Source organism: Platalea leucorodia, assembly GCF_965183815.1.
Source record: "Platalea leucorodia genome assembly, chromosome: 5".
In the NCBI taxonomy this organism is placed as follows: Eukaryota; Metazoa; Chordata; class Aves; order Pelecaniformes; family Threskiornithidae; genus Platalea; species Platalea leucorodia.
This window is the reverse complement of record NC_138827.1, coordinates 80,383,120-80,397,790: the sequence shown is the minus strand read 5'-3', so window position 1 is coordinate 80,397,790 and position 14,671 is coordinate 80,383,120. Positions and strand designations below refer to the sequence as shown.

The window sequence follows — 14,671 nt, the reverse complement described above, 5'->3', positions numbered from 1 at the left end:
AAATGTTTTAGAGTTAATTTATTTACTCTTATTTACTTTTTTTGGTTTATTTTGCTTCACAGCATCTTAAATTTCACAGGTTTTTTTTCTCCTAGAAGCAATACATCCACTGTAAATAAGAATACACATACTGTACTGACAATAAACTTGCAGTTGCCCAGTTAAGTAATAACATGCCATTTGCCTATAAATTCCTAAACCTTCCTTCTCTTCCCTTGCTCTCCTACCAACAACGGCTAGCTAAGAGAAGAAGGAAAACATACATGCAGTGCAATGGACTGTGACCAGGGCTGTAAAGTATTGGAGAGAATCACCATCTGTTCCATGTTGCCACCTCTGCTCTCATCAAACAGGTAGAACAGTTGCTAGGTTCTCCTTTGAAAAGTCCTAAGCGGTTGTCCTGGTTTCAGCTGGGATAGCGTTAATTTTCTTTCTAGCAGCTGGTATAGTGCTGTTTTGGATTTGGTACCAGAATAATGTAGATAACACACTGATGTTTTAGTTGTTGCTAAGTAGTGCTTACACTAGTCAAGGACTTTTCAGCTTCCTGTCCTCTGCCAGGTGCACAAGAAGCTGGGAGGGGGCACAGCCAGGAGAGCTGCCCCAGACTGGCCAAAGGGCTATTCCATACCATATGGCATCATGCCTAGTATATAAACTGGGGGAGCTGGCCGGGGGGGCAGCGATCACTGCTCGGGGACAAGCTGGGCATCGTTCAGCGGGTGGTGAGCAATTGTACAGGGTATCACTTGCTTTGTATATTATTATTGTATTATTATTATTATATTATTACTACTACTATTATTACTATTCTATTTTATTTTACTTCAATTATTAAACTGTTCTTATCTCAACCCATTAGTTTTCTCACTTTTACCCTTCCAGTTCTCTCCTCCATCCCACTGGGGCCAGGGCAGGGGGAGGGGAAGTGAACGAACAGCTGTGTGGTGCTTAGTTGCTGGCTGGGGTTAATTTAAACTTCACCTAGCATTTTCTAACACTTCTATTACTTTGCCTGGGAATTATACATGGCTGTAATCAAAGAAACCATGCAAGCTGAAGCGATGATTTTAAAAAGCCTGCAACAAAACAAAGCATTTAATTTAATTAGAACTACAGCAGGCTACTTTGAAATTGTCTGCACAGCTGGTTAGCTCCAGCATTCACAGGGTCATTCCAGAAACAGCCTGACAGATAGAGTCTCTGTCCACACCACCCTGAGCAGTACCATTGCCACCAGGTAGGAGACATAGTCTTCCCCAACCTGAACCTCATGGCATCCTCCAGTCCTCTCCCTGTACTGAAACTGAGCAGAAAACCTCATCTACCATTCAGCCTTTCTGAAACACCTAAACAAAAACTGACTGAAGATAAAACTAATGGTAGCTGAAATAATTCTGCAACTGTATTAGTAATGGAGCAGTAGGACCACTTCAACTAAAATTAGGCTTTTCCTTCCTCACCTCTCCATGAATCATAAAGCATGTGGGACTGCTGGCAACATTAACTATCAGGTTTAGAGACAAAGTGGTTTAAAAATAAAAATTATTATATTGACATATTCATATAAACACTCTCATGTAAGTTCCAATGTGACATTTTGAACCATTCCTGTTATTTTGCAGCCTGATCCATGACATTTAAATTTTTCATACTGATGAAAAGCAAAACCTGATGTAACACAGCCAAGAACAGTGTCAGAGAGGGCACCACATAAGGACAGTTTCTGTGGGAGTACGTCAGGCTACTTTTTGACACACAGCAGGCAATTAAAAAATGACCATAATGCAAAGTGCTTTCCAATTACTTCACCCTTATACTGCTCGCCTTAGAGCAAATGATGTGGATCATGTCATTTGAGTGTCAGTTAAAGATGCAATTTTCAAGAGCAAAAGAAACATGCTCTTCACATTGATCCAGGAGCTAAATTTCATTAATGTTTATTGTTACTTACTTCATTGGAGTCTAGTTACCTGTTGTAACATATTGTTTATGCGTAGAGTGAAGCCTGCATCCCAACCCCAACAACTGCTAGCAAAGGAATACAGAGCCTAAGTTCAGAATCCCCGCCCCACAGCCACATGTAACATCCCACCTGCCTGCTTGCCTAGTCTGTTCATTAATGGTTTCCTAACCAGTTTTTCCCAAGGGTTATATACACTACTTTATTATTGATGAGAGAGCAACTCTGATATAACCTCAGTATACTAGATATGAGAGCAATTAAAGAAAAGTGTTATGTAATGTAGCAGACTCTGATAAACAATTCCAGAGCAGTTGTATAAGACTGCATCCAAAATCCAAAACTACTTCAGCACTCATTGGGAATTTCATACAAAGTGGGAGAAAAAACCCTAAGATAAACTCCCTCACACGTAATTTCCTTAGTAGCCCAGAAAGACAGAAAATGTATTTTCTTACCTGCCAACCCAGTCAACAGCGATACCTTCCCCGTTGGGCACATCATCACTTATCACTGCCTCCTTATTTGTTCCATTTAGGAACATCCGTTCAATGACCTTCCTCCCCACATCAATCCAGTACAACCTTTTTTCCACCCTGTCAAAGTCCAGTGCCACCACATTTCTCAGTCCTTGCAAAATGAGAGAGTAAGACTGGCCATCTGCTGTGAGATTTCTCAGATAGTAACGGTTGCTAAAAATAAGGTATGGGGAGATATTACTATTTTGCCGGCAACTTTTTCCATCAGGCTCCCGGATATAGCCTGGGGCACACTTACAGATGTAGGAGCCAGCTGTGTTCTCACAAATCTGGCTACATACTGATGGAGTTTCATTGCACTCATCAATATCATCACAAGTCCGTTTATCAGACATAAGTTTGTATCCGGGATGACAAGAACAGTAGAAACTTGTCTGTGTGTCTGTACAGTCGTGATCACATCCACTGATTGAAGGGTCACTGCATTCATTTATACCTGGGGAAGGAAAGGAGTTCTATTCAATAAACCGGCTAGCAGAGAAAATAGTGCAGTCACTTTCCAATGTCCTCTCTCTGTCTCTCTCTCCCTGCTGCTCCCTGAAAATGCTGAATATGAATCTGGGCTGCTGCAGCAAAGGAGCAAGGAAAAGAATCTAATCTAATATTAAATTATTCTAGCACTTTTGAAGTGTGTCACCAAACACACTGAGTGCAAAATATACACTTATGAATGGTGTATTTTGGAAGTGTAAGGGCAATACATAACAACGTATAAACTATATTTACTTTATATAATTAGCTAATTTCACAGTTTGTTAAAACAGTATATAATAAGTATACTTTAATTAAAACAAAAAATTAGATATATACATTTCTTAAAATCCTTCTGAGAGACAACCATGGAATAGATATGATTGTAATTAAGCAATTGTCTTAAGAGTTCATTTTTTTTAAAGCTGCCTAAGCATTTTAAGTTAAATAAGACAGTACAAATAAATCTACACATACCACATCCTTTTTCATCACTATTATCTAAGCAATCATCCAACCGATTGCAGACTTTAACCATTTCAATGCAGTTTCCATTGTCACATTTAAAATGATGGGGAGAGCAGGTCGCTTCTGGTGTACTACAGAGATGTTCCAGCTCATCAGATTCATCACCACAGTCATTATCCCCATCACAGATGTAGGCCTTGGAAATGCAGCGCCCATTCTGACAAGTAAACTGGTGCTGTTGACATGGTTCATAGATGCATCCCCTTTCATCACTGCTGTCACCACAGTCATTCCGCCTGTCACATCTGAAGAAGAATGAACACTTTTTTCAAATATAAGGTGGCAATCACTATCTCTAGGGCAGATGGATAGATACACTCTCCTGATTTCCGAAGAAGGTCAGATATTACTGGCTCCAATGGAAGAGACTTTCAGAAATCAGGGTCATATCATATAGTCTGATCCTGTGAGTCCTGCTTGTATTCCCCGTGTGTATTACAAGCTGAACAGAATCACCTCAGGAGAGGTTACTAGGCACAATAAAAAGGACTAAATGCTAATGGTGAGTGCTGGGGATATTAACATAGAAAATTCCAGAGCATTTTCAAGTTAAAACTCATGCACGAATGCAGAGCAGATAAATAGTTTCATTACAATATGCAGATCTACTAAACAACTAAATAGTGGGGAAAAAAAGGTTGAATTAGCTCCTTCACTTTAAGCAAATTTTGAGAATTTCTGCAGCAGCTCAGGTAGTTACAAACCTGTATGTGTTTCGGATGCACAAGCCATTACTACAAGTAAACTCATTTTCTGTGCAAGATCTTCGTGTGCAGTTCTGGTGTTCATCAAATGCATCACTGCAGTCAGCGTCACCATCACAGATCCATGCCCGAGGAATGCACCTCCTGAGTGGGGGTCGATTGTTGGCACATGTGAACTCCGCCGCTGTGCAGTTGCGGTTTGCTGAAAGAAAAGCATGTTCACTGACGCACCAAGTTATACTCTGTGTAACACCCTCCCCCACCGCACACAAACACAGCCTGGATATCCACCCATAATCCACAGTAGAGCCGTGCTCTGCTGCATGTGCAGAGATAGATACCACAGCACCCTCTCATATACAATCTCATATGCATTCCCACTGATTTTCACTGAGCATTGCTCTTCATAGAGGCTGACTGGGAGCCAAAGCACTTTAGGATTCCTTAGGCAATGCTGGCATGTGCAGAACTCTGGATCTTGTTGGATTCTCAGTATAAGCCTTTCACGCGTCTGGCCAGATTTTCTGGGAGCTGAAAAGGTGTTAGGCCTAGGCTCTCCATCCCCTGCATTCCTCAAGGTATTCTGTGCTCCAGGGAGCAAACAGAGGGAGCACAATTGCAGTTAAAAGGGGCAAGGACAACAAGCGTATCCAGCTGCTGTTAAAGGAAGCAAAGAGCAGGACCAGGCTTGGTAAACCTTCTTCCCTTTGTTCACCTTCTAAACAGCTATGCTTACTTTGCTCACTAATTTTCAAAGAAATTATGACAAAACCATGTGGTTATTAATATGCACAAGACATAGTGCATGGCGATCAGGGAGTATCTCCACTGAAGGTGCTATTGCTGCCCAGATCATACAAACAACCAAGGTTAATTATATCTCCATTTGAACTCAACAATTCAAAGATGAGTAATTGCAAAATTAGAACTTTTTCCTTTTTTTTTTTTTTTTTTTTTTTTTTTACCAGTAAGATACTAAATTTTAATCCAATATAGTGAAAATGAAGGTACAGGAAGAGTGTTCCTCATGCTTAATGTGCACCTCTATGGATAGAAAAATTGGCAGACGGTGGGAGTTTGGGCTTTGGTTGTTTTCTAAAAAAACGCCTACAGGACAAAAAAAGAAAGCACAGTATCCATTTGCATTAAACACCTACCACAATTATGTCTTTGATCCTCATCACTCATATCCCCACAGTCATTATCACCATCACAGATCCACGTTGCTGGGATACATCTGCCATCATCACATCTGAACTGGTCGCTTGAACAAGTCCGCACTTGGGGCACTTAAAAATGAACACAATCACTCTGCTTGTTAAAGTAACCTGCACTGCCATGAAAATCTGCTGAGGGTATTTTAGGGAGAATCTTATGATAGTGAAATGTAAAATAGAAGCTTAAGAGTAAGACAGTTAAGGTATAAGCTGCAAGACATTTTCGTAAACTAAAGGTGCAACTCCAGCAATGTGCAAAGTGAGCTATCAGCCCTGCTTAAATCATAGAAGAATCTGTTCTGCCTTGTGTTATGCCAACTTTTACAGTGAGAAAAATGACTGTATTGTAATATCAATTCTCAGTGACTTCAGTTAGCCCTTCCTCCTCCTCCCTGGAGATTACTCTACTTCTTCTCACCTTCTTCCCCCCTCTGCTGCTTATTACCATCACTTTCTATTGTACATACAGGATTTGCTTATTGCAATACTATGGTACTCTACCTCATACTGTGTCAACAGTGTTCCTGTGCATCCCACATTCCTTTTTCCCCAAATGCAATATTACACGCACACTTCCTGTACAGCATGACATCTGCTTTTACATCCAAAACAGTATCAAAATACTTGCTACTTTTTGTCACTTGATTCACCACCATCACAGTCTTATAAAGAGACAGAGGAAATTATACATTAAAAGTAATCACATTAAGAGTATCCAATTGTGTCAATTAAAAGCCTTCATATTCCATACACTGCTTTAAGAATTTAAGACTTGAATTACTCAGTGACTCAACATTATTTAGAGTCAGTGAAAACAAACTCAGAAGATACTTATTTTCCACCTGGTCTGGATTCAGGCTGCTGCCTACAAGAGAAACTACTGATTTCCCATAACCCATTGTGTTGCATCTTCTGAGTGTAAACTTACCACAGGAGGCCGGTTCATCAGAGCCATCAGCACAGTCTATTCCTTGATCACAGTACCAATGAGCAGGAATACAACGTCCCGATGTACAACGAAACTCACTATTTGTGCAAGTCAGTGAGACTGGAAGAAAAAACCTATGTATGACTTCTTTCTTTCTGTTACCTTTCCAACTTGTTTTAAGTTGCTTTTGAGTCCATGTTACGCAAAAATATTACAGACCCCAAAAAAGAAAGAGAAAAAATTATGCTAGGAAGGATGTCTTTTCACAGCCTATCTGCAAAGAGTTCATTGTACAAACTAGCTTGATTTTTGTATGCAAAAAATGGGCTTAACTCTCTCTTTGGGTATATGTATCAGCTAATAAGTTGACAGAATTTGCCCTGGAAATAGGATTGCATGCAGCAACTGTAAATACGTTCTACATTTATACTTGAGATTCGTGCACAAGCAAATGACCACAGTCCAATATACTCATTTCTCCAGTGCCCAAACCAGGCAGTAGCAGACTCCATGCTTTACAAGGAATCAAAGTGTGCAGTAAGGAAGTAATATTTCATGGTAGATAATGCCTTCCTTGTTCTCCAACTGATTTTTCTTCACTTGCACATAGGAATCTTTTCTTAATGGCAGTGAAGAACAAACTGTAACACAGAATAGTTCCAGCTAAGCATGCTGCAAATATTCCTTCTGCGCTTTGGCTGAGCCCCTTCATCCTGGCATGTATAGTGGGTTTGATAATTTCTTCAGTAGTTACTGGTACTTTCCTGTACCCTCTGATGTTTTCAAGATACCAAAAAGGATCCAGTCTGGCCTTTTAACTTGCTCTTCTATGTGCCTTTAATGATGGAAATCAAAGGCAATTAACATATTGTTCATAAATGTCTTGGGGCTTCTTTCATCTCCCATTCTCCCTTTCTCTCCCTCTTTCTTGCCCTTCACCACTTCTCAATTTAAGTAATTCAGCAGTGCTGCTGGGACATAAACAGTAGAAGGGACAAAGCGCACCTTTCATGAGCAGCACAAGATTCACTATGTCTGAATATATAGCCACATATTTTTAATACGTAGGGGTCCAGAGATAAAAGTGGCCACGTTCTGGCTAGAAAAATTGAACTCATATTTTAGGGAAATTGTGGCATAATTAATTCAAGGCAGGTACCTTTAGGAAAACTAGTGAAAGCAAAAAATAATCCACTCAGGCAATACTAAAAATAAATCATTACCTGAAAATATCAATTGTGTTTTATAAACTGATCCAAAACATTTTATATGGGAAAACTGCTACCTAACAACTACCTAATACAAATGTCTGTACTAGCAAAGATAAGCTGGTTAGTAATTAAGGCTGATTGAAAACTAGACACTTTTATACGCTAACTGGAAGCTACAATGAACAACGAATCATATGCCAAGGCATACGTAACTACATGAAAGAGCTAAAAGAAATTACATTTGAGACTGTATACAATTTTATTTGATTAGAAGGAAAAACATTCTAATGTTAAAGTTCCAGAAAAAGCCAACTCGCCATAATACTTAAGTGCCAATTACCTTGTAAAACCTTAAACGATATAGAGCAGAATAAGCAAAAGGAATGATCCCTCAAATGCTGTATAAAAATGCTGCAAAAAATCATGATCTTTTTTATTAGATAAAAGCATGATTTAGATAATTGAGAGCTAATAATACAGTGCATATACCTTATAACTCTTCGGTATTACAAGAGTAGATGTTTTGAGAATAGTGGAGTTATATCAAAGGTAAAGATCAGGGGAATAAATTTCTGAAGTACAAGAAAAGTAACTGAGGCCCTGTTAACTTACCACAGTGCGTAGGGCTCTCATCACTCATATCTCCACAGTCGTTATCACCATCACACAAATATGTTCGAGGAATGCAAATATTTGTGCTTTGACATTTTGTAAAACCAGACTGGCAAGTGCGCTCCGCTTTAAGGAGGGAGGGGAAAAAAAAAAAAAAAAAAAAAAGCAAAAGTTCTTTAGAGCTTTTTTTTAATACTGTTACTCTGTATCTCATTGAAAGATACATAATATGGTTAAAAAGAGTCCCATGTCACTCACTTGCTAAAGTTCACTCATACTGCTTGCGGTATATGGAAGCAGACAATTGCTTTTATTGACAAAAATCCTGACAAAAATATGATCGAAGAAACACATGCCAATACTTGGGGGTGAGGGAATGTAATTGACATGTATTCACACTGTAATGCCTGCATTTGCAACCAGCTGGTACTGTATGAATCACCAGACCAACTACAAATGACTAATAGACCAGGAATTTCAAATATTCAGATTTCACTGATACTAAAAAAATTGTCACAAATAATATGTTTCAAAAGAAAAAAAAAAAATCAGTGTGCACAGAAAAATGTAAAAAAAAAAAAATTCTCTAAATACATTTTCATCGATTTCTCTAACTCCAGACATAAATTTTCCACTGAAGGATGTAATCTTAGTGCAAAGACATGATTAGTTTGATTAACTGCAATAGTAGTCAATATTGAACTAATCACAGGTTACATCTTAAGGAAAACAAACATAACTGATAGCTCTCAAAAAAGTTATAAGGCATATATTTTTTAACAGAATAAATATAACCTGTGTCTGTATAACAGTCACAATATACACTCCTGACGACTAAATCTAGTACAATTAATATAGCATGACACAAAGTAAAAACCCACTGTCAAACTCCAGGCTAATCCTGCAAAACTATAAACCCTGCATCCAATTAATCTGAAATAATCTTTTTGAAGTCCATGGGATTACTCACAAGACCTAACATTAAGCACTGCATAAGCATTTGTTGCATCAAGGCAGACTATTTAAAGCAATAGTTATTATGTAATATCTTAGGGTACTCCTGAATATCTTTTAACAATTCTATTTCCTTCAAATAACACAAAGCAGAATCTGTAATGTAAATAAAGAAATCTTTTATCCTCTTTGCTGATTTTGTCATAATTCTTCACACAAACATATTTGGCTCTTCTTTGGTCTAAAGAGTCAGAATCAAATAGACACTAGGTAATTAGGATAAACTTACGGCAATTTCTCTCATCTGATGTGCCATTATCGTAACAGTTGTTTACTCCATTGCAGACGTACTGAAGAGATATACACCTTCCATTATTGCAAGTAAATTCTGTGTGGGAGTCACAAGTTCGGAACAAGCAGCCAACCTCATCACTGTTATCTCCACAGTCATTGTAGTGATCACAGCGGTAATGATAGGGTACGCATCGCCCATTACCACAGGTAAAAGCTGTTGGTTGACAAGTATGGAATGCTGCAGGAAATTTAAAAAAAAATTTAAACAAAAAAAAAGAATATACATGGATAAAATTAAATGCAAGTTCTCTGACAAAGTAACAAGTAAAATCACAATATTTTTACCTGCCAGGGCAAACACAGCTGCAAAACGGACTGCATGAAAAGTAAAATACATATTTGCATTAAAGTAGAAATTGGCTATACATGATAAAAATTCAATACTATGGTGATTTTGGATTCTAAAGCAAATCAGTAGCCATTCAGACCTCAAGTCTGTGAGCAAGCAAGAGATCGTTTCCAAACTACAGCTGTAAGATTCATGATCATAAAGCCATAAAAGCGATAGAGAATACAGTACAGGCAAGACAGAGTATGCATAACTTTCTCATGCAGTTATTTTAAATGCTTACCACACACACTTTCCAATTCATCACTGCCATCACCACAATCATTGTCATTGTCGCATTTCCATCGCTCAGAGATACATTGCCCATTAAGGCATGTGAAGAAATCAGTATCACACCTGGTACCATTATCCACAATACAGTGCTTGTTATTATTGGCTAAATACCAGCGACCTTCAGAGGGGCACTGACATTCTGCACCAGCTGGACCTAAATTTGTTTGACAGTTAAAAAAAAAGGGGGGAGACGAAAAAATTAAACAAATTTAACACTGATGCTTTAGATAGAGTTCTATGAAACTGTTCACAGCTGTAACACTGGAAAAGGCAATGAAATTCTCACAACTCCTGTAAGATCTATCTGCTTAGATAGAAGTGAGGTGACTCGGCCAGATTTTTATCTCAGTTAAGCCTATGCAAACCCATTAAAACCCACAAGAGTTATTTCAGAGTTCTCTAGAGGAACTGAGATCAGAATTTGGAGTATCTTAATATTTGCTTGTTGTACAAATAGTTTTTTGGTGGCAGCAAGATGGCATCTGATGCCTTCAAATATCAGAGCTACCCCAGCTGAGGCTCTACCCCTCAAGATCAAAACAGGATTTTCAAAACTCCTTGGACTAGACTAACTACTCTTCTCAAAATCAGTAAGAAGTTTGAGTTGTTTTCAGGCAAGACAGATTTTTAAAGGCATTTAAGATGCTACAAATGAAAGCAGGGCTGAATGAGTTTTTCAAAGTCAAGGATCATAACTTCCAAAAATCCACAATACACAAAACAGCTCTGTAACAGGTATGCTGTTTGGGGTATACTGCCATTCTGGTTTCCTGGCCATCTGGGCTGGTGGCCTGTTGGAGCACTTCAGCTCTTTCCTTACACATCCACAAGGAGAGATATAAGATGGGATACATAAGTCACTCAGGTCTCACCCCAACATGCAGCTGATGATACAGAGTATGTTTCTGGAGTCCATGACTCAAAAAGACACCTGCCCCACAGTGTAGATAGAAATCAGTTTGTGCTGTCTTCTTAGTAATTGTCCAACATTTAAAATGAGGCAGTAGAAACGTTTATTTTGGAAATTAATCACTAGGGAAAGACTTCATAATATCACATGATAAAGAAGTAATGACCATGAAGATTTTTTTAAATATGTGGTAGGAAACATCTGTTCAGTATACAGCGTATCAGTATGTATTCCTAAGGTAACCATATGCTGCAGAGCTCACTTCATGTCTCATCCCAGAGGAAAAAAAAAGTTAAAACCCCAGAAAACAATGTTTTGATTTAAATTAGAGAAACCCATAATTTTTATTTGTGAGGATTCTCATACACAACCCTCAGGTGTGCTGGCAAAATACCATGATCTTGAATGGCAAACATTTTGATTGCATTTATAAATAAAATAAATATTAAACATTTAGGAACACGAAGAAATATTTCAGCTGTCCTCATGTGACTAAAATTGCTATACTATGCACTCCAACATAGGCAACACTAATAGCTTACAGTCATCAAGCATAACAGCTTACCTGGTGCACAGATGTGACTGCAGCCACCGTTGAACTGGTTGCAAGGGTTGGTACACTGCTGCTGCTTACTTTTTGCCCAGACATGAATATCCATCGGTCTTTGTGGAAGATTCATGATCATTACAATCTGATCTGAACCATCATACTTATTAGCTCGGTAAATGCTTCGTGTGTTCCAGTCTGTCCAATATATGTGCTGATCAAACAATGTCATTGCAAATGGATGCAGAGCAGTGCTAACAATTACCTCACGATTTGTACCAGTGAGAGAGCATCGCTCAATCTTCTGCCTAAAATAACAAAGAAATGATTACATCTTAAAAGAAAGAAGTGTTTTAACTTATGTATAAAGCCATGCCCTGATTAGTCTGGCAACTAGTATCCACCATTTCAGTAATGTACACCAATATGTAGGGTGCTGTTATGAGTTAAAAATCTCAAATTTTCCAGTCTATGGCTTCAATAGTGATGCAGAGTAGTAGCAGCTCTGTAATACTGACACAATAATGTACTGGAAGTAATCAGGCTCAAGATTGAAATGTTTAAACAGCCACACTACTGAGAGCTAAACTGAATGCAAAACTTCATGAGAGAATACACTTTTGGAATGGGTATGATGTTAATGACTTCTTGTACCAGGAGAAAACCAACAGTCCCATGAAATGGGACATAGTTTTCATTTCAGTTTTGTCTTCTGCAGATCCAAATTTACACAATCAAGAAATACAAGCAAATTCATGAGACTATAAACATGCGTTTTCTGCTGTTTCTCACATAGGAGTATAGGAGGGGAAAACAGTTCTAATATATAATAACCACCACATATATAACACCTAATAGCCACAAATATATAGTTTATGATAAACATTTCTTCCTAGTTGATCTTCCAGTTTTGATTCTACCTTAGGAACAGTGTTTGCAATGATAAAAAAAATTCCAAGAAACAAGACTTCAAGGAGCCCCAGAAAATCAGGGTTCAACTCCAAGTTCTGCGATAGACGTGTTCTGTCATATGTCAACCATTCTTCACTTGCACAGACGGCACTACTGACCCACAACCACCTTGTCACTGCTTCTCCCCTTCAGCCTTTCCCACCCTCGATGACCACTTCAGTAAATGTCAGTGGGGAAGCAGGAGAAGACATGCTGATGCCAGAAGACTCAATACGTACTGTTCATGCAAGGACATTTTTTCTAAGCGTTGTTTATAAAACGATGACAAATGTTAGAGGTTCCTTTTACCACACAGATTCCTGTCTGAGATAGGCAGACTATACAAGAATAAAGCATGAGAGAAGAGAAAATGGAGGATGCTCAAAAGTTATTTGCAATGAGGATAACAGGAGAAGAATTAACAAATAATAGCCGGGATTATTCAAAGGAAGACAAAGATCTTGACAGAAAAACATCAAGATATAAGTAAATGCTGAAAATGAGATGAGGTACCATCAGCAAGTTGAAGATAGTAGAACAAGAATGAGCATGGATAAAGGCTGTTCCTTGCCTCCAGCTCCCAGCATCTTGCTGTTCAGTCACACTGTAGTGTTCACATGGCAAGGCTGCCAACCACTTACTGACAGAAAGAACACATTTCAGGTTGTCTCTGCTCCATGAAGTATGGCATCATTCAACTGCATTGCTCTTAATACTTATCTCTAAAGAGCAGACAGAGGTAGGACAGTGTGTTTGCTTATGTATAAAGGCATAATGCCTAAGAAGTGGAGTGGTGTTTATGCAATACCAATGCAACAGAACAATTCTCTAAGAGGCTGAGGCATCTTTCATGCACAAGCTTCTGAAAAGGACCTAATAAGAATCCCAGAATGGCTCTATGAAGGGTAAGGATGAGGAAGCTGTGGGACTACAGACATCATACCCAGTGATTTTCTTCCTGCTAGCAGCTTCTCTCCCTGTTCATCACTGCATGGCCAATACTTCTTGCCTGTGAAGTCAGAAGGGCCAAATGTTGTTGGAGACTCCAAGCGGAAGCTCCATCCTGCAGTTCAAGCCACCAAAAGAGTTCTCACAGAAACGCTCCAACAACTTAGCAATAAGAAAATCACTTGAACTTATTTTATCTAACCTCAAAGCAACTGTATGTTTAAGTCTCCGCTAGAGACAAAATTTAATTATTACCAATTGTATTTAAGGCATTTACTAGACTACCAGTGTGGGTTGAATACGAATGGAAATGGCCAATGAGAGAAAATGAGCAGATAAGAAATTTCTCAACAAGCTGAACAGCTTGTCTCCTTTGTCATCACTAGTAGGAAGCAAAAAGCTGCGTTTCATGTAAGCAGGAGAAGAAAAAACGGAATTTTAGTAATTATTACAGGAAAATAATAATAGGCAGACACTTCATAAGGCAAAAGCTTTAATGTGAAAGAACAGTGGTGGGAAAAGTGCAGAAAGACACTTTTCTATGAAATTGCACTTCTACAGAAGAAAAGAAGTTCAAATGCAACTCTCCTGCAATACAGGCTCAGGTAATTTCCCCCTTTCATGCCACAGTTCCCAAGTGTCAGTATGCTATCTGGTGAGGGATTCTTACTATGTTGCATGCAGCAACTGTGAAGATATGGGAAAGGAATAGTGTACAACTAGCATATACATTCTATCTATTTGAGATATATCTCAAGACTTGTGTGGGTGCCCAATGGTATCACAGTACTTACAAGGCAACAGCAGAACAGAAACAGCTAGAACAAAAGAACAGAAATACTGTTTTAGAGAAAGAGGGATAGCACCTTTGGGAGACTAGCATAAACAAGAGGAGAATAAGCAAAGTAAAAATGGAGGAGCGGATACAGCTCACTCTTGTCTTCCCTTGGTGCATTCAGAGCTAAGGAGCACTGTTATTTTTGAGTATCTGGTATTTATATCTTACCCCATGCTGGTACCTGTCTCTCTGAAGGGGTAAAGGCCTTCCCCATGAAAGTCAGAATAAAGACGACTTCATACTGTTTAAGCATATGCTCCCCTACCTCCATTAATCAGAGTTTGAAAGAGAAAAGAGGATGTCTCATTTGACATCCTGCATTCCCCTTAAAACAGAGGGTCCCACTACAGGTGCCCTGCCCTCCTGCACACAGA

General features: G+C 38.7%; 1 protein-coding gene across 1 annotated transcript in view; it reads right to left on the bottom strand.

The window, feature by feature from the left end:
- The window catches only part of LRP2 (LDL receptor related protein 2), a gene marked incomplete at both ends in the record, with an annotated part of 130,997 nt that overhangs the window by 34,910 nt on the left and 81,416 nt on the right, over positions 1–14,671 (bottom strand). The window contains 9 exon segments of the mRNA XM_082311876.1: positions 2,422–2,938; positions 3,451–3,746; positions 4,206–4,407; positions 5,363–5,494; positions 6,351–6,470; positions 8,174–8,299; positions 9,417–9,659; positions 10,054–10,257; positions 11,579–11,868. Of these exon segments, the coding sequence (XP_082168002.1) occupies positions 2,422–2,938; positions 3,451–3,746; positions 4,206–4,407; positions 5,363–5,494; positions 6,351–6,470; positions 8,174–8,299; positions 9,417–9,659; positions 10,054–10,257; positions 11,579–11,868 (2,130 nt within the window).